The sequence below is a fragment of the Rana temporaria genome, chromosome 2 (assembly GCF_905171775.1).
Source record: "Rana temporaria chromosome 2, aRanTem1.1, whole genome shotgun sequence".
Classification (NCBI taxonomy): domain Eukaryota; kingdom Metazoa; phylum Chordata; class Amphibia; order Anura; family Ranidae; genus Rana; species Rana temporaria.
The window spans coordinates 480,836,110-480,861,031 of record NC_053490.1 but is presented as its reverse complement, the minus strand read 5'-3'; the positions used below and the strand labels follow the sequence as shown (position 1 = coordinate 480,861,031).

General features: G+C 41.6%; 1 protein-coding gene across 5 annotated transcripts in view; it reads right to left on the bottom strand.

The window, feature by feature from the left end:
• The window catches only part of GBE1 (1,4-alpha-glucan branching enzyme 1), a 224,084-nt gene that overhangs the window by 6,258 nt on the left and 192,904 nt on the right, over nucleotides 1-24,922 (bottom strand). For 4 of the 5 annotated variants that reach the window (XM_040338756.1, XM_040338758.1, XM_040338760.1 and 1 more), the window contains 4 exons: nucleotides 21,252-21,436; nucleotides 18,193-18,323; nucleotides 6,583-6,700; nucleotides 674-1,223 (listed from right to left, as the gene is read on the bottom strand). In XM_040338756.1, the coding sequence (XP_040194690.1) occupies nucleotides 1,170-1,223; nucleotides 6,583-6,700; nucleotides 18,193-18,323; nucleotides 21,252-21,436 (488 nt within the window). In that variant the 3' untranslated portion in view covers nucleotides 674-1,169. Of the gene's footprint in view, nucleotides 1-673; nucleotides 1,224-6,582; nucleotides 6,701-18,192; nucleotides 18,324-21,251; nucleotides 21,437-24,922 lie in introns of those variants that run through there. The other variant, XM_040338757.1, reaches the window with a different exon arrangement.

Sequence of the window (24,922 nt, the reverse complement as noted above, 5' to 3'; positions counted from 1 at the left end):
GGCTGCATCTGTCTCCTGCTGGCTCTGTAGTAAGAACTGAGTGATCAAACACAGCTGATCACTCAGTTCTCCCCCTGTGGTCTGAGCAGAGAGTCGTGACTGCCAGTCACCGGCTCTCTGCTCTCCCCTCCAACACTCATTGGATCGCTAGGCTTTGGAGGGGGCGGGAGAGGCTAGCTCAGGCTCTCAACAGATCACTAAGAGAATGATCCAGGCTTCTGAGTGAATAAAAACCATATGATTGGGATCTTTTCAGAGCCTGGACCGACTCTGTGAGGTCAGCCCCGCTGTGGGCTGAAAACAGATCACAGGAGTGCAGAACGAACTACACTCCTGTGTGATCCATAGGAGAAGTATAGCCAAAATAGCTTTGGCCATACTTCTCCTTTAAGTGGTGTATAGGTACTTTGTATAACTAACCACATTTGGGATGTGGATGAGATGTGGACAGGTCCTGCTTTGTCTGGGCAACCCTGATTGGCAAAAGGAAGTCATGGGTCCACTTGGATATCACTTTGAATACAACAAATAAGGGTAAGATCTTACTGCAGCATAATAGCAGAGCTTTGGCAGAACGCTGGTCGACACGTGCTCAGATATGACATCCTGGAGGATGATAAATGATCACGCACAAGTCCAAAATGTTTGTAAATAACTGGCTTCAAAGCAATTGGACACAAAAGTATTTTTATCACAGATAACATTGGTGCACTGAGGTTTTGCTGTATGGACAGTTTACGTTTTAAAAAGTCATTTAACCATTCATAAATAATGACATATCTAGTTTCCAAATCGGCTCTTTTATTACAGCAGAGTTCTTTTAACAGCAATTTCAGAATTGTTTGGTTCCCGGAATTCCACTACTGTGCAGCTTCCGATTGATCCCCATGTGGCACAACCCTTTGAGCCTTCAGTTAACATTGTGCATGTAAACAGCACAAAATAACACCTCCGAATTCTGTCTTGTAAATCATTTTCAAAAAACACTATTCTCTCTCCAAATGTTTGCCATCTTTTTCAGTGTGGGATAATTCAGCCTGCAATCTCTATCCATTAAAGTTCTGTAAATAACCTCTGAGCACATTCTATGACACTCGGCATTGTGTGAATGATTCTGCTTCTAAACACCTTGAGCTTACATTGTTTAGATAAAGATGTCACTGTGCTCCTCAGTAATTGTCCATGTTTTGAAGAACAAGAGCCACTCTGCATGGAATGTAAACCTAGAACAGAAGAAAACAAATCAGAAACAAAGGTAAAATGTTTGCAGAAGGCATATTTTTACAAATAATGAGAAAATCAAAAAATCCCTATTGTGTCAGTGTTGTGAGTACAAAAAAAATAAAATAAAAGTGGAGTGTTAAGTGAAGTGGTAAAAGCTAACCACTAGAGTGCAGCAAGTCATCTAGAAAAGCTGTAAAAAAACAAAAGTATTAAACTGTAATTTCAGCGAGAGGACTGGAAGGTGTGAACAAAAAAATGGTTCAGAGTAACAAATGAGTTTGGTACAATGACATGGTGGATTATCTATGTTATGTTATACACTACAGAACAGAAGCATAACAAGCCCTTTAATCGAAAGTCAATAAATAAGGGGCCTGGGCTTTAGTTGCTGGTACACAAAAAGTGTATTAGTGAAACAAAAAGTAAACAAATGCACACCCAAATCACATCAGAGCATAAGGCCTCATTCACACTTGGCGGACTCCGTCGCTACGGAGTCCGCCTGCTCCCGTCAGCTCAGCGGGAGATCTGTCCGCAGATCTCAGCTGTGCCGACGGATGACAAGCTCCTCTCTGCTCACTGAGCGGGGAGGGGCTTGTCGGGCACCGCTGTCTCCCCATGGAGCGATCTGATGAAAACGGATAGCATGTCCGTTTTCATCAGATCTTACCCGATCCGATCTGCATGGACGGATGGGGACGTGGCCCCCATACGTCTGTTTTTAGCGAGTCGGATGTCAGCGGACATGTCTCCGCTGACATCCGACGCTCCATACCGATGCATGGAGCGGCCGTTCAGGTCCGTGACAGACAGACCCGAACGGCCAAGTGTGAATGAGGCCTAAAGCATTAATGACTTAAAGGGGTTGTAAAGGTAATCAATTTTTCCCCTAAATAGCTTCCTTTACCTTAGTGCAGTCCTCCTTCACTTACCTCATCCTTCCATTTTGCTTTTAAATGTCCTTATTTCTTCTGAGAAATCCTCACTTCCAGTTCTTCTGTCTGTAACTCCACACAGTAATGCAAGGATTTCTCCCTGGTGTGGAATGTCGTGCTCGCCCCCTCCCCTGAGGGGGCGAGCAGGAGAGTCAGGACGCTCTCTACATTGCAGATAGAGAAAGGAGCTGTGTGTTAGTGGGCATCCTGACTCTCCTGCTCGCTCCCTCCCCCCTCAAGGGGGGGCGAGCACGACACTCCATACCAGGGAGAAAGCCTTGCATTACTGTGTGGAGTTACAGACAGAAGAACAGGAAGTGAGGATTTCTCAGAAGAAATAAGGACATTTAAAAGCAAAATGGAAGGATGAGGTAAGTGAAGGAGGACTGAACTAAGGTAAAGGAAGCTATTTAGGGGAATAAATTGTTTACCTTTACAACCCCTTTAAAGAAGGGTGCTGAAATCATAGACTAGGTTTCTTCAAGAAAGATCCAAGAATAATACACTCTAAACAAACAATAGACAGTACTCCAAACATCTAACTTTTTAAATTTCATATATTTATGAAAGGAAGCATCATATAAAAACAACAGTAAATCAAAGTACATGTTCAAGATCTCCCAAAAGGAAAACATATACACTCACCGGCCACTTTATTAGGTACATATTTCTAGTACCAGGCTGGTTCAAAAATAAGGGAGGAGGGAAAGAAAATCCTCAAAAGGGCCAATGGTAGACCAAGCTGCTTGAAAAATGGTATTGGCCCTGGTTCACATTGATGCTACTTTAAAATTGCGCTACTTCACTTAAAGTAGCGTGATTTCAAAGTAGCAAGGACAGCGCGATTTTAGGTGCTACTTGATAGACATCGGTGTGACTTCATACACAGATGTCTATTGAAGTCGCCCCTGAAAAATCGTTAAAAGTAGTGTCGCACCGATTAGAACAGTGCCATTGCCTCTAATAGGCTGCGACTTGTAATACGATTTCACCTCTCAAATCGCATGACAAATCGATCCAATGTGAACCTAGGCTTTTATTACACAGAAAAATTCATTTTGTACACATTCCAGACATCAGACACCCATCACCAACACCCAAATTAATTAAAATTAGCAAGACAACGTTGTCTAAACTAAAAGCAACTACGTCACATAAGGTGCATGCTAGCGTTTATTACTCACTGCTGAGCTACCTAACTAATAGGTTAGCTCGCCCAGTGATAACACTGTTTAATCGGTGGGCTCAACCTATAGATAGTGCTCAAACATGCCCCCCAGCTGGGGGATACACAGTGATAATTTTGATTCTTAGGCTGTACATTTGCAGCTCCTAGGATGTGGTGCTGATTCTAAAGCTGGTTATTTGTAATAAACTGATATTCAGTCCTGTGGCAAAAAGTCCTTAAGGAAAATGGCATGTAACCAAGTGTAGGTTGAACAGTTCAGTTATTCGGTCCTTGATAAGACGTAGTATTACAAAGCTGGAGCAAAGCACAATCCAAGAACACGAGCAGCTGAGGACAGAACACCTTGGAGGGGAAAGCATGGCTTTGATATTAGACAATCTGATAGCAGAATCATATGGACCTCTGTTACGCTCACCCAGCCTTGTTGTACAAGAGACACTAATCATCAGATTGATATCCCGGTATCTCCATTTCAATCCATTAGTGGCCAGAAGTAACACACTGATGTAGGATTTGCTCACATGAAGTTCTTGTTCAGTCCTAAGGACCTGGCTGGGGATTCTACTTGGCCGATATGTGGAGTTGTCAATGATCAAAAACCGACAATTCGTTCTCTCACATGGAGATAGCTGCTGCTGGCTTCAATAGTCGTGCACTGCGCATGCGCCGGCATGACGTGATCGTCCGTGATGTAAAAAACGTCACCGTTGTGGTAATAGGTCCGACATGTTTCACCCAGTCACTTGGGTTTTATCAAGGATAGGGAGGGGTCAGTGGTCAGTAGTGGTATGTTGTTAGGGAGGCTGACATCTAGTGGCAGCTCTGTAGACAGCAACTTTAATCAATTATCTGCTGCACAGGAACAATATAAATAGATGCTGACCTACAAGTACAGTAATTAATAAACAACAAATAAACAATTAATAAACAACAATACACATGAATAGATGCCAGAAAAAAACCTTCAGCTGGAAGGTGAAGGTGGATCTCACTTGAGTTAGGGGTTTTTACTCCGAAACATGGGGATTCCCACCTCTACCTGATCCTGAGTGTCCGCATGACAGGTGACATTTGTTTTCTGGCATCTATCCTGTGTATTGATGTTTGTTAATTGCTGTATTTTTAGCCTGGTCTAATGGAAAAATGTATGTTGCTTATAGCAGAGTTTGCCTTTGTCTTGGACATGTAATTTGATTTACTTTTATGTCTTTATATGATGCCTCCTTTCACAAATATATGAAATTCAAAAGCTTTGCTGTTTGGAGTGCTACCTATTATTTATTTAGACACAAATAGTGTATGGCACTATCATATAAAATAACAAAACATGACAGTGTTCTGGAGTTCACGGCATTTCCCTGAAGAGGGTTGCTATCGTCAGGGAAAGGAACAATTACTTAGCTTCTTAATCCTTAATCAATTCATTCATACATTTTTCATTTGAAGAACTCAGCACATAAAATAAAAGTGACCCTCCCAGCAAGTGTCTGTTAGCGCCAGATTTACCGCCACACTAATCGCAGTGACAGTATAAGTTGTTGATCACCGCCATTGCAGTATAGGGTCTGTAGCCAAGTAAACTGCAGTATAAATACCATAATTTGTGGACGTTATAATTTTCACATAAACCAATAAACATACGTATAATTGGGATTTTTTTTTTCAACCAAAGAAATGTAGCAGAATACATTTTTGCCACAATTTATGAAGAAATTAGATTTTCTTTTTTATTGGAAATGTTTTATATACAGAAAGTAGAACACTTTTTTTTTTCTCAAAATTTTTGTTAGTTTTTTGTTTATATGGAAAAAAATAATTAAACCCCAGTTGTGTTAAAATACCACCAAAAGAAAGCTCTATTTGTGTGAAAAAAAAAAATTATATAAATGTAATTTGTGTAAAGTGTTGCATGACCAATTTCCAGTTAACCACTTCCCGACCGCCGCATGTATATGTACGTCCACAGAATGGCACGTACAGGCAAATGGGCGTACAGGTAAGTCCTTGCCTTCTAGCGGGTGGGGGGTTCGATCAGGACCCCCCCGCTACATGCGGCGGTCGGATTCCCGCGGGGAGCGATCCGGGACGACGGCTATTCGTTTATAGCCGCTACGTTGCGATCGCTCCCCGGAGCTGAAGAACGGGAAGAGCCTATGTAAACACGGCTTCCCCGTGCTTCACTATGGCGCTGCATCGATCGAGGGATCCCTTATATAGGGAGACTCGATCGATGACGTCAGTCCTACAGCCACACCCCCCATCAGTTGTAAACACACACTAAGTGAACACTAACTCCTACAGCGCCACCTGTGGTTAACTCCCAAACTGCAACTGTCATTTTCACAATAAACAATGCAATTTAAATGCATTTTTTGCTGTGAAAATGACAATGGTCCCAAAAATGTGTCAAAATTGTCCGAAGTGTCCGCCATAATGTCGCAGTCACGAAAAAAATCGCTGATCGCCGCCATTAGTAGTAAAAAAAATAAAAATAATAAAAATGCAATAAAACTATCCCCTATTTTGTAAACGCTATAAATTTTGCGCAAACCAATCGATAAACACCTATTGCGATTTTTTTTACCAAAAATAGGTAGAAGAATACGTATCGGCCTAAACTGAGGAAAAAACATTTTTTTTATATATGTTTTTGGGGGATATTTATTACAGCAAAAAGTAAAAAATATTGAATTTTTTTCAAAATTGTCGCTCTATTTTTGTTTATAGCGCAAAAAATAAAAACCGCAGAGGTGATCAAATACACCAAAAGAAAGCTCTATTTGTGGGGAAAAAAGGACGCCAATTTTGTTTGGGAGCCACGTCGCACGACCACGCAATTGTCTGTTAAAGCGACGCAGTGCCGAAACGCAAAACCTGGCCTGGGCATTTAGCTGCCTAAAGTTCTGGGGGGCTTAAGTGGTTAAAAGTAACACAGGGCTGAATTGCAAAAAAAAAAATGGCCTGGTCATGAAGGGGGAAAACCTTCTGGAGGTCAAGTGGTTAATGTACAATCCTCTCTAATTTTAAATTTTTCAGGAGAGAAAATAAAGTAATGACTCGTTTTCTGCTGTTATATACATTATTTAGGCAGAAAGATGAATGCTCATAACCAGGGTGGTTGCTACCTCATGCAATCTTTTTATTGCATATTTTGGAGGGGACTTTTCTTAACAATAAAACTGTGTTGATTTAAATATTAATTTGCATTCTGATTAATAGAAACATAATACTTACCAAAAGTGAATATGGACGATTGTTGAAAGGGGTATTTTCTGAGAAGAACTCTGTCCTGTGATTAATTCTTTGATGACCTCCATATTCTGCAGCATCAGTATCCAGTGCTATCATATATTTAAACTAAACTGTTAAGGAACATTTGACAAAGACTGTAACAAAGTAAATACAATCCAAAACCTGTTAAAAAAAACACACACATAATATAATAAAAATGTTAAAAGAAACATAGAAAAGTAATGGCAGAAAAAAAGACCAAGTGGTCTTATGTTAACTTTTTTGTCCAAGTATAGACCTGTGTTTGTCCCAAGCATGTTTAAAACCACTTACTGTTGACTGTCTCACTACCTCTGCTGGAAGTTTAATCCAAGCATCGACTACCCTTTCAGTAAAATAAGACTTTCCAAGATGACATTCAAATATAGGTCAATCGCAATTTCTATCCTGCCTCAAGGGATATCACACTGCTATCAGAGTAAAGCTTACTACGCACAGATCAAAATTTGGCAGGTTCAGCACAGCCTGATCGTTATACTGGCTTCTTTTTTTCGAAGAGTCCTGCTGGAAAACCAGCATTCATTAAAGGAACACTAAAGGTTCGTTTTTTATTAGATCAATTGATTGCTGTAAGCTAGATCATTTAAATATCACTTACCTAATTTTTCCTTTTGAACTCCAAAATACAGTAATCCAGGTTTGAAAATGCCATTTCCTGTCTCTCCTCTTCTTGCTTTCCACCAGCATCTGAGCCGTTTTGCATGGTGGAAAGCAGAATGTGCTCACCCCCTCCCTATGACTACAGCCCTGCGTGAAGATGCTCTCTTATCCATCACAGGCATGGAGGCTAAGCCTAATGGGAACTGTAGTTCCCATTAGGCCGTGATGTAGCAAGAATGAATGCGCATCACAAACCAGGAAGTCAGTGAGAATAATGATTCAGGAGTGACGGAGGTGAATAAAACAGCTCGATTTCAACAGGTATCGAACTAGTTATAATGCAAAACATTATTTTTTACTTTATCAGCTACTGTCAGACTTTAATTTAAGAGGAAAATATTTTTGTCTTTACAACCCCTTTAAGCCGCCGAACAGTGTACAGTAATACCTCAGATTGTGAGTAACCCAGTTAACGAGAATTTCACAATACAAGCTATTATTTTTTTTAAATTCTGACTTGGTTTGTGAGTGTTGTCTCACAAAATGAGCAGGATTCAAGCCTCTGCAGTGTGCATTACCGCATTTGGCCAGAGGTGCGGGGGTGCCGGTGACACTCTGAGCCGCTCGGATAACCTTGGAAACACTCAGAAAATTTGAGAACCAGCTCTCAATCTTTTGTTGGCGGAAATTCCGACAGTAAATGTCCGATGGAGAATGCACATGGTCGGAATTTCTGTTCAAAAGCTCACATCGGACTTTTGCTGTCGGATTTTCCGATCGATTTTCCATTCATGATTATAGGGCATAAGAGAATTTCTTACAGTAGAGGACCCAGGGTCATTAACGTTTAAAGCATAACTAAAGGCAAAACTTTAACTGTTTACTATGCTTCAGTTTGTGAATGAACAGGAAGACTGTGTAGAGCTCTTCCTGTTCATTGATTTGTGCGGCTGAGAGGGGGGGGGGCAGCAGAAGGAAGAGGAACCTGTAAAGCATTTACTGAAACTGATCCCTTGTAGCTCCACCCTGCAGCAACTGAAAGATGGTGGAAGGGAGCGGAGGAAAAGCTGACTTTCAGCTGCTGCAGGGGGTAACTACAGGGGATCGGTTCCAGTAAATGTATCCCCACTCCTGTCCAGGTTCAACTTCCTTATGCTTGTCAGTGGTGCAGCATATTAAGTTGTTCCTTTCATACGCCGCTCTACATATGTGAAAGGAGAAGTTCAGGGGACAACAGGAAGAGACACGATCTACCTGCCCGCAATTGACGGGTTGTTGACCCTCACTCTAAATGGTGAATGGAGGACTCCACTAAGATGGAGCTAGGGTTTCGCAGCCCCAAGTCTATTCTATTTGGGTCCCCCGTCGGTCATCCTGGCCCCCCCCACTGAGTGTCTCCAACAGGAAGCCTTTTGCTATGGAGGCACTCAAGCAGGCTTGCTCCCGAACCCCGCTTCGGTGAATGGACATTGTCTATTCACACACACACACACAGTGCGGCTTGGCCTTATCCCCACTCTCTCCGCATTGGCTCACTGGCTGTGATTTACAGCAGCAGAAGTCAATAAATCCTGCTTCTTTGTAAGTCAATGAGGAGAGAGAGACCCAGAAGAGCCGCTGCTCTCATGCACATCGCTGGATCAAGATGGGGCTCAAGTAAGTATAAGGGGAGGCTGGGGGAACTGCACATTGAAGGTTTTTTACCTTAATGCATAAAAAGCATTAAGGTAAAAAAAAAAAACTTCAGGCTTTAGAACCACTTTAACCACTTGCCGACCAGCTGCTGCAGTTTTACTTGGGCAGAATGCAGCTGTGCGAAACAACGTAGCCTTACGTCGCTTCGCCTTTTGGCCACGCGATGACCGCCTGGCACTCGCAAACGCTTGTGACAGAGCGAGAACCGTGAACTGTGTGTAAACACGCAGATCATGGTTCTCTCAGGGGAGAGGAGACTAATCGTGTGTTCATACAATGTATGAACACTGATCTCTCTCTTCCCCTAGTCTCTTCTATCCCCCCCACAGTTAGAACACATCTAGGAAACACAGTTAACCCCTTGATTGCCCCCTAGTGTTAACCCCTTCCTTGCCAGTGGCATTTATACAGTAACCAGTGCATTGTTGTAGCACTAATCGCTGTATAATTGTCAATGGTGCCAAAAATGTCAAAAGTGTCCTACCTGTCCATCGCAATCCTGATAAAAAAAAAAAAAAAGATCGCCGCTATTACTAGAAAAAAAATATATAATGCCATAAATCTATCCCCTATTTTGTAGACGCTATAACTTTTGCGCAAACCGATCAATATACGCTGTTTGCGATTTTCTTTTACCAAAAATATGTCGAATACATATCGGCCTAAACTGAGGATTTTTTTTGTGGGATATTTATTATAGCAAAAAGTAAAAGATAGTGTTTTTTTTTCAAAATGGTCATTCTTCTTTTGTTTATAGCGCAAACAATAAAAACCACAGAGGTGATCAACTAACCTCAAAAGAAAGCTATTTGTGGGAAAAAAAGGACATCTGTTTTATTTGGGTACAGTGTCGCATGACCACGCAATTGTCAGTTACAGCGACACAGTGCTGTATCGCAAAAAATGGCCTGGTCATTGAGCAGCCAAATCTTCAGGGTCTGAAGTGGTTAAAGTCTAAACACCCTATAGTGTATGACTAAGAAAATACCAGTAAATTCTAACATAAATCTAAAGTTGAGCTGCATTCTTATCAGTTAGCATTGTTCTCAGCTTTCTTTGTGAACCTCAGGTTTTAAGCCCTGTCCTAGGGTGACAATGCTATTCATTCACAGATATAGAACAGGGAGTTAGCATTGTCTTCCTAGCACAGAAAGTATGTTACCGGCAGGATCACCAGGTAAAAATAAATAGAAAAAAAAATCAGGTAATATAAGAAAACAAATGCAGCCATCACATCTAAGCACTGGTAAGCTGGAATATAGAACATTTTTGTTCTTAATTTTAGATATTTTAAATAAGAAACTATCCAGATACTAAACAATGATGCAAGCAAAATCCCCAAAGCAAACCAATTGCATTACTTATGTTTTTGCAAGTGGTCATTTATAGAGTTTAGTTTCAAATAATACTATCAAATCATAGCAGCAATTTCTGGAAATCACTGGTAATTAGACAACACGCATTTGCTGCAGGATTTTCAATTGCCTAGTCTGTAATAAAACAAATACATTTCTTTTACAGAGTAGGATTACAGTTTCATTAGGTTTATGGTTAACTTTATTCTGGCCATTGTACTGTAAAGCAGGAATAAAATGACTCGTCTCCAGCAACAACAGTAAAATAGTGAGCACTGCGTGATCTATAAGGTTAATTACTTATTAAACTACTTTGCCTATACAGAGATCAGGAAAGTAAATGCCCAAACAAAATGATCTATTGTACATCATGAAAGCATAATGAAACATAAAGCTTCACAATAACAAACTGCAAATGACACTAAACCAAATCAATTTTCTTTTTAACTCAATTAAATGAGAACTACAGAATATCTGGGATAGTTTAAAGTTTATGTAGGTTATTAACTAGCATAGTTAAAATGCAATTTACCTCTTTGCTAACCGAATCTGCAATGCTATGCAAAGTGGTGCATCGTTGCTCTTTTCTGCTGTAATCGAATGACCTTGCTTGGGAAATGATATTAATAGCTAAAAAAAAAGGATACTTCTGTAGAAAAAGTATTTAAAATGTGCACATACAGTATCATGTAAAATTGCATCCATCACTATATACTGTATTTATTGGCGTATAGCACTCACTTTTTCATCCTGGAAATCTGTTGCAAATAGTGTGTGCGCGTTATACGCCGAAACTGCAATCGGGCTGCCTCGGAGAGAACGGGGAGGGGGGCGGGACGAGTGCTGTCAGATTACATACAGCGAGAATCTCCTGTTTACTTAGCGGCCTCTGTAACAGGAAGTCCCCTCTCCTGGGCCGGCATTGGAACAATGTTCTAACATAGAAGCCGGTCCAAGACGTGGGACTTTGTATTAACCACTTGACACCCGCCCGCCGTCAAATGAAGGCGGGCGGAATGCTCTATTGTTCCGACAGGACGTCATATGACGTCCTGTCATTTAAAGCCTCTAGGGCGCACGCGCGTGCCCCCGTCGCGTCACTGGGAACACAGTGGCTGCCGGGCACCCGCGATTGGCCAGTAACTGAGCAGGGACGTGGAGCTCTGTGTGTAAACACAGAGCTCCACGTCCTGTCAGGGAGAGAGGAGACCGATCTGTGTCTCTTGTACATAGGGACACCGATCGGTCACCTCCCCCAGTCACCCCCCTCCCCCCACAGTTAGAACACACCCAGGATTCACATTTAACCCCTTCCCCGCCCCCTAGTGGTTAACCCCTTCCCTGCCAGTCACATTTATACAGTAATCAATGCATATTTATAGCACTGTTCACTGTATAAATGTGAATGGTCCCAAAAATGTGTCAAAAGTGTCCGATGTGTCCGATATAATGTCGCACTCCCGAAAAAAAAACGCAGATCGCCGCCATTCCTAGTAAAAAAAACACAAATAAGTACCACGGCGGCAGGTCGGCTCTGCTGGGCGAGAGCACATAGCTATACGTCACCTCACCCAGCAGCCAATAGGGGCGCGCGCCCCCCGACTCCTGTGCGCGTGCCCAATCGCCACTCGTTACAGAGCGAGGACCGGGGAGCTGTGTGTGTAAACACACAGCTCCCGGTCCTGTCAGGGAGAGAAATGCTGATCTTCTGTTCATACAATGTATGAACAGAAGATCAGTCATTTCCCCATGTCAGTCCACCCCCCCTACAGTTAGAACACACCCAGGGAACATACTTAACCCCTTCCCCGCCCCCTAGTGTTAACCCCTTCACTGCCAGTGGCATTTTTATAGTAATCCAATGCATTTTTATAGCACTGATCGCTATAAAAATGCCAATGGTCCCAAAAATTTGTCAAAAGTGTCCGCCATAATGTCGCAGTACTGAAAAAAAAAAATCGCCATTACTAGTAAAAAAAAAAAAATATTAATAAAAATGCCATAAGATACCCCCTATTTTGTAAACGCTATAACTTTTGCGCAAACCAATCAATAAACGCTTATTGCGATTATTTTTTACGAAAAATATGTAGAAGAATACGTATCGGCCTAAACTGAGGGAATATATATATATATATATATATATATATATATATATATATATATATATATATATATATATATATATATATATATATATATATATATATTTGGGGGATATTTATTATAGCAAAAAGTAAAAAATATTCATTTTTTTCAAAATTGTTGCTCTATTTTTGTTTATAGCGCAAAAACGAAAAACCGCAGAGGTGATCAAATACCACCAAAAGAAAGCTCTATTTGCGCAATTGTCAGTTAAAGCGACGTAGTCCCGAATCGCAAAAAGTGCTCTGGTCTTTGAGCAGCAATATGTTAAGTGGTTAAATGACCTTATTTGCTCATTAAAAGATTGAGACTCAAGTAGAAAAAATGTCAAGGCATTTGGCATTTACATTTTAAATGTACATACAGTCATATTTGAACATGTTTAAAAGTTTTGGATTCTTGGACAGATATTTAGTGTTCCATTTGCGCATTCATTTTTATTATTTTAAAATGCATACAAATACTTCAGATTTGCATTAGAATCCCATAGAACATGCATGCTGGCTAACTGACCACTTCTGAAACTAGGCAGACATTACAAATTCAAAATAAAGGAGCGTAAAAATAATCACTGAGGTGAACAACCTAAGATACCACAACTTAACATTCAGTACCAACAGTCAATTTAGTTTAGATTTATAAGGTAATTAGCCAGGATCAATTTTTCTTTTTTGTTTAGGCCAACCATGCTAAGGCCCCGTACACACGATAGAATCCATCCGCTAAAAAATCCCAGCAAATGGGTTTCAGCGGATAGATCCTATGGTGTGTACACTCCAGCGGTTCTGTTTCCGCGGATATTTCTCCCCTGGGATGGATTCCAGCAGATCGAATAATTGCTGACATGCCAAACAAATCCATCCCAACGGATGGATCCGCTGGTCTGTATAGACTCACCGGATCCATTCGTCCGAAGGGATCCCCCGCATGCGTCGTAATGATTCGACGCATGCGTGTAATTCCTTATATGACAGCGTCGCGCACGTCGCCGCGTCATAATCGCGGCGACGGCGCGACACGTCATCGCCAGAGGATTTCGGCGCGGATTTCAATGCGATGGTGGGTACACTCCATCACATTAAAATCTGCTGAAATCCTCGAGAGGATTTATCCGCGGAAACGGTCCGCTGGACCGTATCCGCGGATAAATCCTCCCGTGTGTATGGGGCCCAAAACTTAACCTTGCACCATTGTTTTATAGATTTGATAGTTATGGACAGCAAGTTAAGCTCCTGAGGGCTCTCGGCTACAGACTCCACTAAAAGAAGAACAAATATACTAACCTTTCATGCTACCAGGGAGTGTCAAGCTCCTGGTCCCCAAGAGCTCTCACTGGTTCCTCCTGATGACCTCCATGCCACCACTCTCTCCTGTAATGATGCGTTGTGAATGTCAGAAAGAGGAACCCATTAGAACTGCGGGACACAGAACATCGATACTCTTGGAAGTGGTGGTTTCCAAGCAGACTTTGGACAACATTTTCTCCAAATTAGAGAGGAGTTTGGTGGAAAGGCAGCAGGTATGCAGTGCCTGAAGGACTGTAGTATCACTAAAGTGTCTCCTGAAATCCTGGTTTCATAATTTTTTACATTTTTCTAGCCAGATCGTTTGTTTTTCAAACTTTATGCCTTTTATATTGGATTTTATTGGTTGCCACCTGTGATGAGCACACACAGGTCCCAGAAATGGTCACTAGAAAAATAACTAATTGTAACCTGTAACCAACACTCATGCACAGTCCTGATCATAGCAGTTTCAAAAGTAATATCAAAATAATAATAATAATAATAATAATAATAATAATAATAATCATCATCATCAGCTCTATCACCCTATCCCACACTAAGCTGTCAGCACATATTACAAATGTATTAACACAAAAAATAAGAAAAATACAATAAAAAATGCAGCACTGGCCCACCCAACAAAATTAAATAACATTTATATGTGATATAAACCAACTCTAGGTTTTTAACCGCATAAGCTTGTAGCACAAATAGTGATACCATTAAACATACAACTATTTTTCAAAATGTTAAAGTGCAAGCAAACTTTTATAAAGTGCTATAACCCAAATCTTATAAAAAGTTGCTTTGTGTGCTTCACACAAATATGCAAATACAGTCTCTTCACAGTGCAAAATAATTTTTCTTCAAAGATTGGATATTTCCAATAGCAACCAAAGTGCAGCAGTGCTGCAAAAGTCATCCTTTAGTGATCACTATTAGCTTGATTGGACTTACCCTCTATTGTGGACCTCATATATTATGGGCAAACAATACTTTAGCACTTAGCGAAATATATTAACATATGGTCTATATATTGCATTTAAAACTCCCATCATCTTTGCATCTCATAAGGCAAATAAACAAAACACGAGTTCTTTTCCGTTTAAAAAAAAAAAAAAAAAAAAAAAGTGTTAGTTAATTGTTACAAAACAAATGTAAAGATGAACACTGTAATCCTCCCCCACTGTACTTATCTCTGGGGATGCTGAGCTGTCAGTACCCACACAGTTGGTGCAAGGATTTCAAATCCTCACTCTTCTCTGTGCAGCACTTCTGGGACAGATCAGAACACTGGCTGCTCTGTGAAGTGCTGACCAGTCAGATATCACCCACTCTGAATCCCTGAGGAAGTCGTAAAGCTGGAGCACGTAGGATTGACATCCATTTCGGAAACCAAAAAGCTGGAACTGGTAGTAAGCTAAACCATGACCTGAGTGAAATACAGTGCTGCGAACATATGCTAAGTATATGCTATAGTGTACGGAATTTATAAAAGTGTTTTCTGTGTGCATGCATATATTTTTCGTTTTAAACAAAGCACTAGGGGCCAGATTCAGGTACATCTGCGGCGGCGTAACGTATCGCATTTACGTTACACCGCCGCAAGTTTTACGGGCAAGTGCTTGATTCACAAAGCACTTGCCTGTAAAGTTGCGGCGGCGTAGCGTAAATCCCACTGGCGCAAGCCCGCCTAATTCAAATGATCCGGGTAGGGGGCGTGGATCCTTTAAATTAGGCGCGTTCCCGCGCCGAACGTACTGCGCATGCTCCGTTTTGAAATTTCCCACCGTGCTTTGCGCGAAATTACGTCGCACATGTCATTTTTTGAACGTCGACGTGAGTTACGTCCTTTCCTATTCACGGACGACTTGCGCAAAAAAAAAATTCAAAATTTGACGCGGGAACGACGGCCATACTTTAACATGGCAGGTCTAAATATAGGCCACAAAATAGCAGCTCTAACTATACGCCGGGAAAAGCCGACTAGCGACGACGTAAGAGAATGCGACGGCCGCGCGTACCTTCGTGGATCGACGGAAAATGCCAATTAGCATACCTGACGGGGAAAACAACGCGAACTCCACCCAGCGGGCGCCAAAGTATTGCACCTACGATCCGAAGGCGTACGAAGCCGTACGCCGGTCGGATCGAAGCCAGAAGCCGTCGTATCTTGGTTTGAGGATTCAAACTAAAGATACGACGCGGCAAATTTGAAAGTACGCCAGTGTATCAGTAGATACGCCGGCGTACTTCTTCTGTGAATCTGGCCCTATGTCTTTTGTATTTGCCTTATGAAATGATACAATGTTACTTCTGACACATTGTGGTGAACCTATACCCAGTTTTACTTCTGACACGTTGTGGCTCGCTAAGATGCTTGTTTTATACCCAGTCATGTTACTGACCAATTAAACAAATTAATTACAAAATGTTCTTCTAGCTCTTTGTTGGTATCATTTACCTTGCCAGCTTTTTATTGCCCTGTTCCAATGTTTTTGAGATTTGTTGCTGCCATCAAAAGACCTTATTGTTGGTACTCAGTTGCTTTAAACATTTGCTATGCCTTGTATTTTCAATTGTGAATAAACAATAGTTTTATTCATTGTATTCTGTTTTATGTCGATTTTACAAAGTGTCCAAACTTTTTATGGAATTGGGGATATAGCGTGTAAATATATGTTTCATAAGTAAGCAATGCATGGAGAGATTTTTCTTTTTGTCCAACCTCCTTCACACCAAACAGAAAAGTTTTAAAACAAGGATTGAAAATACCGTATTTAACTTTAACTGGTTGCCGACCAGCGGCCGTAGTTTTATGGCGGCAGGTCGGCTCCCCTGCGCGAGAGCACGTAGTATAACATCGGCTCTCGTGCAGGCCACTAGGGGCGTGTGCGCGCCCCCGACTCCCGTGCCCGGCGGGCGCAATCGCCGCCGGGCACACGCAACCGCTCGTTACAGAGCGGGGAACGGGAGCTGTGTGTGTAAACACACAGCTCCTGGTCCTGTCAGGGAGAGAAATGCAGATCTTCTGTTCATACAATGTATGAACAGAAGATCAGTCATTTCTCCTAGTGAGGCCACCCCCCCTACAGTTAGAACACACCCAGGGAACATACTTAACCCCTCCCGTAGTGTTAACCCCTTCACTGCCAGTGGCATTTTTATAGTAATCCAATGCATTTTTATAGCACTGATCGCTATAAAAATGACAATGGTCCCAAACATGTGTCAAAAGTGTCCACCATAATGTCGCAGTACAGAAAAAAATAAAATAAAATTGATGATCGCCGCCATTACTAGTAAAAAAAAAATAATAAAAATGCCATAAAAATACCCCCTATTTTGTAAACAATTTTTTTTAATGAAAAATATGTAGAATAATACGTATCAGCCTAAACTGAGGAAAAAAGTAAAAAATATTCTTTTTTTTTTAAAATTTTCGCTATTTTTGTTTATAGCGCAAAAACTAATGACCACAGAGGTAATCAAATACCACCAAAAGAAAGCTCTATTTGTGGGGAAAAAAGGATACCTATTTTGTTTGGGAGCCAAGTCGCACGACCGCGCAATTGTCAGTTAAAGCGACGCAGTGCCGAATCGCAAAAAGTGCTCTCGTCTTTGACCAGCAATATGGTCCGGGGGTTAAGTGGTTAAGAGGGAAGTTTCAGGAAAAAAACGTTCCACAGCCCACTGCGTATAACACGCAGGCACAGTTTACCCTCTATTTTCAGAGTAAAAAAGTGTGTATTATACGCCAATGAATACAGTAATAACATCTATCATATTAATATAACAAAATATATACCTAAATTAAAGTGTATCCAAACCCTAGAGCAGAAATGTAATATATTGTAGCTCATCAATGCTTAGATGTGGTGGCTGCAATTGTTTTCTTTTTTTTTCCCTTTATTTTGCCTGGTAGTCCTGCCAGTAACTTGTGTGTTAAAGGCTTACTCATTGTGCTGTATCTTTGAAGAAGCAAACAGGGTTGTCTACCAAGGATAGGAAGTGTGTTAAAACTACAGAACTTCTCCCCTTCTTTGTAAGGTAGATTGGGCAGGGCTAATAAGACTTCAGAGTGCTCAGGACAGCAATGTATTTTTGGGAGAAAGTTATTTTTTTTAGCTCTTATCAGACCAAAAAGGGAAAAAAATAATAATTGCAACGCTCAAACTAAGGCTTGAAAAAAAGGAAAGCCCTTGAATCTCACTGCAAGTCGTAAATGTTTAAGGGTATTTAAAAGGGATGATTTTCTTACATTACACCCGATCTGGCCATCTTTGGTAATGTCCTCTTCTGCCTTTGGCCACCCCCCCCCCCCCCCCCTGGTGCCATCACATACAATGTAGGGCTGCTGAGGGGGAAGCTCCTTTCCTGAATGAAGGTCTGCTTTGAGCTCAATAATAAGGACTACTCATTTTTTTCAGATTATCATCTACCATGCTAGACAACACATATGTAAAGGATATTTTCCAAGTGAATTCACAGCCACTCTGTATCCAGTGAAGCTTTTGTAAGGATGGAAATTGAAGATAAAATGTAGATTTCCCCGCTCAAATGCAATAATTTTATCACCTTCATGCTTCGTGCTGATGAAGGCCTACAAAGGAAAAATGTAAAAATCATTTAGCAAACAGAATATGGCTGGCAAAAAAATAATAATAGGATTGACCAGTGACATAAGGTTACATTCATACATGATCCAACAATTTCCCATCAATACATTGGCATGATAGAAATAGGAGTTATAGCAAGAATTGAAGGAATGAGAGTTCAATGCATATGTTTAGCTGGTCAACACATTTACTCTTTAAACACAAGTCTGTAATGGTAAATGTTTATGATTGAGGGCTCAAAAAAAAAAAGGGGGGGGGGGGTTTGTTCTCACCATAAAATCCTGTTCTTGGATACCATTGAGGGTCACAGGAACCTTGTGCAAAGGTTTATATCAAAAAGTGAAAAACCAACAATTGCTCAAACAAGACAGACCAGGCAGAAACCTGATGTGCGGCTCTGGGATGCCTGATTTAACTCTACCAATTGTAAGTGGTGTCTCAGCAAGTTCTATCAAAAAAACGTGTATTTAAGAGGCTGGCTCAAGCAATTTGGAATGCAGTAGTTTAGCACTAGCAATGTGTGGAGAAGTGTGTTTGTACACAGCACTGCGCTAATCTAGGAGCCAAGAAGCTATTCAGCTCCCAAAATGTAACATAATTCCATTTGAGTGTCTGGGAGAGGTTGAGGGAAGGGGATTTATTTTAGTATATTACCTTGAAGTTGATTTTTTATATCATTTTAATCATACGATATTACATATACCACTATACTGTATGTATACATAATGTAATGTTATTTTCTATATCAATGCCCTAATGAAGGTGACCTGAGTATGCCAAGAACAGTCCACCGCTGTATCATGGGGGAGCGAAATTTGCCAGCAGAGTAAAGGATCAGTTGAGTATAGGTCTTTCTCTTCTTTCCTGAACAAAACAAGCACTTAACTTGTCTTTGCCTGGAGTTGGGCTTCTAACAGGTGGAAGTCCCTTTACTGAGGTCAAGTGAAGTATACCTTCAATATCTGATGACAGGACTTATAGAAAACAGAGATGTCCCTGACTGATAAACTAGCGCTTTAACACCCATGTTGCGAAAGCCAAAAGATGGTGAGGTAAGATGGCAACATGGTTCTTTGAAAGAATGGTCCTGGAGACCTGCAAGAGCAGATGGACCGTCTGGCATACCATATCGACCAGGGCCAGTCCAGAGCAATGGGAATCACCATAACTTCCTTTATTTTGATCTTACAAAGCCTACAAGGAAAGGATTTCAAGTAAAGGTAAATCATAGATCAGGTTCTACTGTTCCCACTAAGTCACGTAAGCATCAACAGCTTCCGCTAGAGGATTCCTGTACCTGGAGACAACCCTGGAAGGCTTTCAGCAGAGTGGCACAGCTAAAATTAAACATTTCAGACATTTGTTCACGCAACCTGCATAGTTTGAGAAGGTACAACCACAAGCAGGAGCTGTCAAATCCACAAACATAAAAAGGTACATCTGATGGCTACAATAAGGAGAAAGTAAATTCTCAGATGTACACATAGCTGCAGACAGAAATCAGTCTGAATGTTGCTTCCTTCAGAGAGGGCATGGAGTCCACATTTAATAACAGAACCGCAGAAGGATCCTGACAGGAACCAGAGAAGACCAGAATGTCTATGATGAGATTAGCAGAGGGGGAGTCTCTGCTAATGGTAATGACCTATTGCTTAGAGGTTTTCTCCAGCACACAGCTGAACCAGACCATAATGGGCCCCCTTCACAGAAAATCCTAATAAAAACAAAGTCCTGCAGTGTGCTTGCACACACAGAGCAACTATACTTTCTGTTTGCCAGAGACAGAAGTGAAGGCCAAACAAAACAAACTTGGGCCCCTTTCACACTTGTACGGCTTGTCCTGCGACTTGGGACTACAAAGTTGCATGACAAGTCGTTCCCCATGATTTCCAATGACAACCATTCATATTAGTACGACTTCAAGTCGTGCCGACTTCAAAGTTTTTCCTACACTACTTTGGTCCGACTTTGATCCTACTTCAGCCCATTGAATATCACTGAAGTCGGATCAAAGTCAGAACGCCACCTTAACTGATCCAACTTTGAAATGCGACTTGTGCTCTGATGATCTTGAAGAGGAACTCCACACAAAATGTAAAAAAAAACTGCATGTGTTCCCCCTCCCAGAGCATACCAGGCCCTTCGGTCTGGTATGGATTTTAAGGGGAACCCCCACGCGTGGGGGTTCCCCCAAAATCTATACCAGACCCTTATGCGAGCACACAGCCCGGCAGGTCAGGAAAGGGGGTGGGGACGAGCGAGCAAGGAGGCTCTTAACTTCACCATTAGTCATATGACCAAGCACCAGTAAGGGTGTGAATTGCGTCAGCTGCATTTGTACCTGTACCTCTGCTGTTTATGGAATTTGATTCTCTACAATAAAGACATTTTGTATTGGAGTGCGGCCATCCAAATCTCTCTTTTTCCTTCAACATGCTGAAGATGCCTTTGGTGTACCTTCACAAATCTTTGGGGATCTACAGATATATACGTGCAACTACTGTATACACAAAACACCTATTGCATTTCTGAAAGAAATATTGCTTGTCCAGAGATTGCGGTAGTTTTCAAATGTCTGATCACTTTATTCTAGGCTTCTGTTCCGGCATCCATAAGCACATTTCAATTGCACTGCATCAGAGTTTATTCAAAGCTACAGGTCAATTTTCAAAAGAACTATTATAGTCAAATTCAATTAAACTAGTATTTACATTGACATCAAAGATCCATGTCTCATACCTTCAGAATACAAAGATCTTAAGGAATGGGAGGTAGGAAATCTAGTAACGTATTCCTTTCATACAACATTGAATCAATAAACAGAAAAAAAAAAAAAAAAACAAGCAAACTGTGATGTAAGCAGATGGACAACCAAGTTCTAGTTCACAAATTACATTTTTCAAAATTCTTACCGGTGAAGCAGACAACCAACCACACTTTTCTTCCAATTTATTCATATCTCGGTCAAAAGCATAAAGAAATTTGTAGCGCAAAGCTGGATCATCGGCCAAATGAAATTGTCTCCTGGCATAATGATAACTTTCATTATTTCCTTTTCTTGGGAAATCCAGCCATTCAGGATGGCCAAATTCATTACCTGTAGTTAAAAAGGAAAATGTTTTAATAGAAAAAAAAAAACAAAGAAGAAAAAAATAACAGTAATGCCGATGGACTGTTTTCATCAGACAAACCGATCGTGTGTGGACCCCATCGTTTCCCCCCCCCCCCCCCCCCCATCGGTGTAAAAACTTAGAACCGGTTTTAAAATTTTCTGATGGTTAAAAAAACGATAGAAAAAAACGATCGTCTGTGGGGAAATCCATCGGTCAAAAGTTTACGCATGCTCAGAATCAAGTCGATGCATGCTCGGAAGCATCGAACTTCATTTTTCTCTGCACGTCGTTGTTTACGTCACCACGTACAGATTTTTAACTGATGGTGTGTAGGCAAGACTGATGAGTCAGCTTCATCAGATATCTGATGAAAAAATCCATCTGTCTGTTTTCATCGGATGAACCGATCGTGTGTACAGGGCATTACAGTTACAGTGTGATAAAAAAACATTTGACTGTAAATGAGACTGCATACCAAACTGATGTACAGTACATAATGTTAACACCTATGCATAAAATGCATGACACTGTAGGTTGATGGGCCCTTTGAAATCAGTGGATGCATATGAACAAAAATGTTAAAGCATGTTATAGTACATGTTGTAATGTTCATCGACACATGTAAATACAAATTTGTTATGTTGTAGGAAACATTCAGAGATGTTAACTGTGACCAAGTGGTACCATGAAAACCTTTTGCCTTTAATTCCTCATGAAAATAGCATTGCACTTCTAGGTATCTGAGCTACCTCAGCCCTGCTGTGTGAGATCTAATGCCGCGTACACACGATAAGTTTTCGGGTTGTAAAAAATTAAGTTTTTAAGGGTCTAGAAAACTGCAGCCCCCACCCCAGAACACCCTGTCCCCATGTTGATGAGGACAGGGCCCCTTCCTGACAACCCTGGCCGTTGGTTGTCGGGGTATGTGGGCGGGAGGCTTATCGGAATCTGGGAGCCCCCTTTAATAAGGGGGTCCCCAGATACCGGCCCCCCACCCTAAGTGAATGAGTATGGGGTACATCGTACTCCTACCCATTCACCTGCAAGCAAAGTGTAAACACAAATAAACAACACTGGGTATTAAAATATTTTATTAGTCTGCTCCGGGGCCCCCCCTCTCTTCTTTAGCTCTTTCACGAGGGGGGGCTTGCTTATTTGACGTCTTCGGGTGGGCTCCGCTCTTCTTCCCGCCATCTGGTTCTCTTCCGCCGCCGGGGGGTCGCTTTTATAAAAGCGCCCCGCCCCGGCGGGCTTCCTCCGACGTTTTCGGCGGGGGGTGGTGTGCTTCTGTCTTCTTCTTGCTTCTTCTTCTGTCGCCTTCTGCTGTCTTCGTTCCTTTAGGTGTTTACACGTCGCTTCCTCCCGCTGCAATGCCGGGTGCGGCGGCTCGCACCGACTTATATAGGCCACCTACGACGTCACAGTCCCATCATGCTCCGGTACCTACCCACATGGGTAGGTATCACGTGGGTAGGTACCAGAGCATGATGGGACTGTGACGTCGTAGGTGGCCTATATAAGTCGGTGCGAGTCGCCGCACCCGGCATTGCAGCGGGAGGAAGCGACGTGTCAACACCTAAAGGAACGAAGACAGCAGAAAGCAACAGAAGAAGAAGCAAGAAGACAGAAGAAGAAGAAGCAAGAAGCCGACAGAAGCACACCACCCCCCGCCGAAAACGTCGGAGGAAGCCCGCCGGGGGGTGGTCGCTTTTTATAAAAGTGACCCCCCCGGCGGCAGAAGAGAACCAGACGGCGGCGAAGAAGAGCGCCCACGTGTAGAATTGGCGGGAATCCAAGTCGGATCCCCGTCGCTTCTATGACGCGCTCGCTGGAATGTGCTTTTACTACTCCAGCGAGTGCAAGATGTCGGCACCCTATCGCCGAGAATCAGCGCAATGCTGTCGTGCTAAAAACACATTCTCGGCGGTAGGTACTGTAATGGAGTAAGCACATTCATCACGCTGTAACAGACAGAAAAGTGCAAATCGTCTTTTACTAACACAAAATCAGCAAAAGCAGCCCCAAGGGTGGCATCATCCGCATGGAACTTCCCCTTTATAGTGCCGTCGTACGTCACCGCGCTTTGCTAGAGCATTTTTTTTTTTTAACGATCGCGTGTAGGCATGGCCGGTTTAATGATGAAGTTGGAAAAAAACGTTGTTTTTTTTCTAGAGGCTGAAAAACTTTTTTTACAAGCCGAAACATGATCGTGTGTATGCGGGATAATGCTAAGCTGTTTTTTTGTTTATCAATTAAAGCCTTTTAAAAACATTACTACACTATTAGGGCACTCCTTTCTTTCATACATATGACATTGGAGTTACCTGCGGGCACCCTTAGTCCACACTATCTACATAGAAGATTCATGAATAACCACCCTGAGGAGGGACCCTATCTAAGAGTATCATTACCCAGAGGGAGCCAAGAGTAATCGATTGTGAAAGTTATCAGTCGTGGTATTAACGGAATTGTCCATCTTAGCCATGAGAGGCCCAGCAATTATGTCTACTTATGCTGTTATTACATAGCTGTAAGATGAGGGGCCATCGAGCACAGAGGTGTCACTGCACTGAAGGAAGCGATACCAGTCACTAATTTTTTGGGTTGTGTGTTTTCCTACACTGTAATGCCGTGTACACATGGTCGTAATTTCCGACAACAAATGTTCGTTGTGAGCTTGTTGTCGGAAAATCCGACCGTGTGTATGCTCCATTGGACAAGTTCTTGTCTGAAATTCTGATCGTCTGTAGCAAATTCCAATGCACAAGAATCCTACGCATGCTCAAAATCAAATCGACGCATGCTCAGAATCATTGAACTTAGTTTTTCTCGGCTCGTCGTAGTGTTGTATGTGACCGCGTTCTTGACGTTCGAAATTTCCGACAACGGTTGTGTGACCATGTGTATGCAAGACAAGTTTGAGCAAACAATCTGTCGGAAAAAAAATGGTTTTGATTTTGGAATGTCCGATCGTCTATAAGCGGCAAAAGAGAGACCAGTTACTTGATTGTGTGTATGCTGCACGTGACACAACATTTATTGGACTTTTTGTTACACCATTTTATTCACTATATCTAGCACTTATTTTCACTTGCAACTGTGTTTATATTTATGGTTTATTGGGTTCACATTTATTTAAGTCATTTATAGCACAGCATCATCCCTTTATACACAAAATGCAATAATAAATGCCCGTGATCTTTGGGCCTTCAGACGGCACCGATTTAAAAACAAGCATGATTCTGTATTGGACACTGCATGTACTCAGGAATACTTTCAAAAATCACTGTCTGAACAGAGTTCACCGTACCATCCAAAAATAAAAGTTAAAGCTCATGTAAAGAAGAAGCCATATCTGAACACCATCCAGAAACGCCACCATCTTGTCTGGGCAATGCTCATTTAAACTGGTCTGTTGCAAAGTGGAAAATTGTTCTGTGGTCACATGAATCGAAATTTGACATTATTTT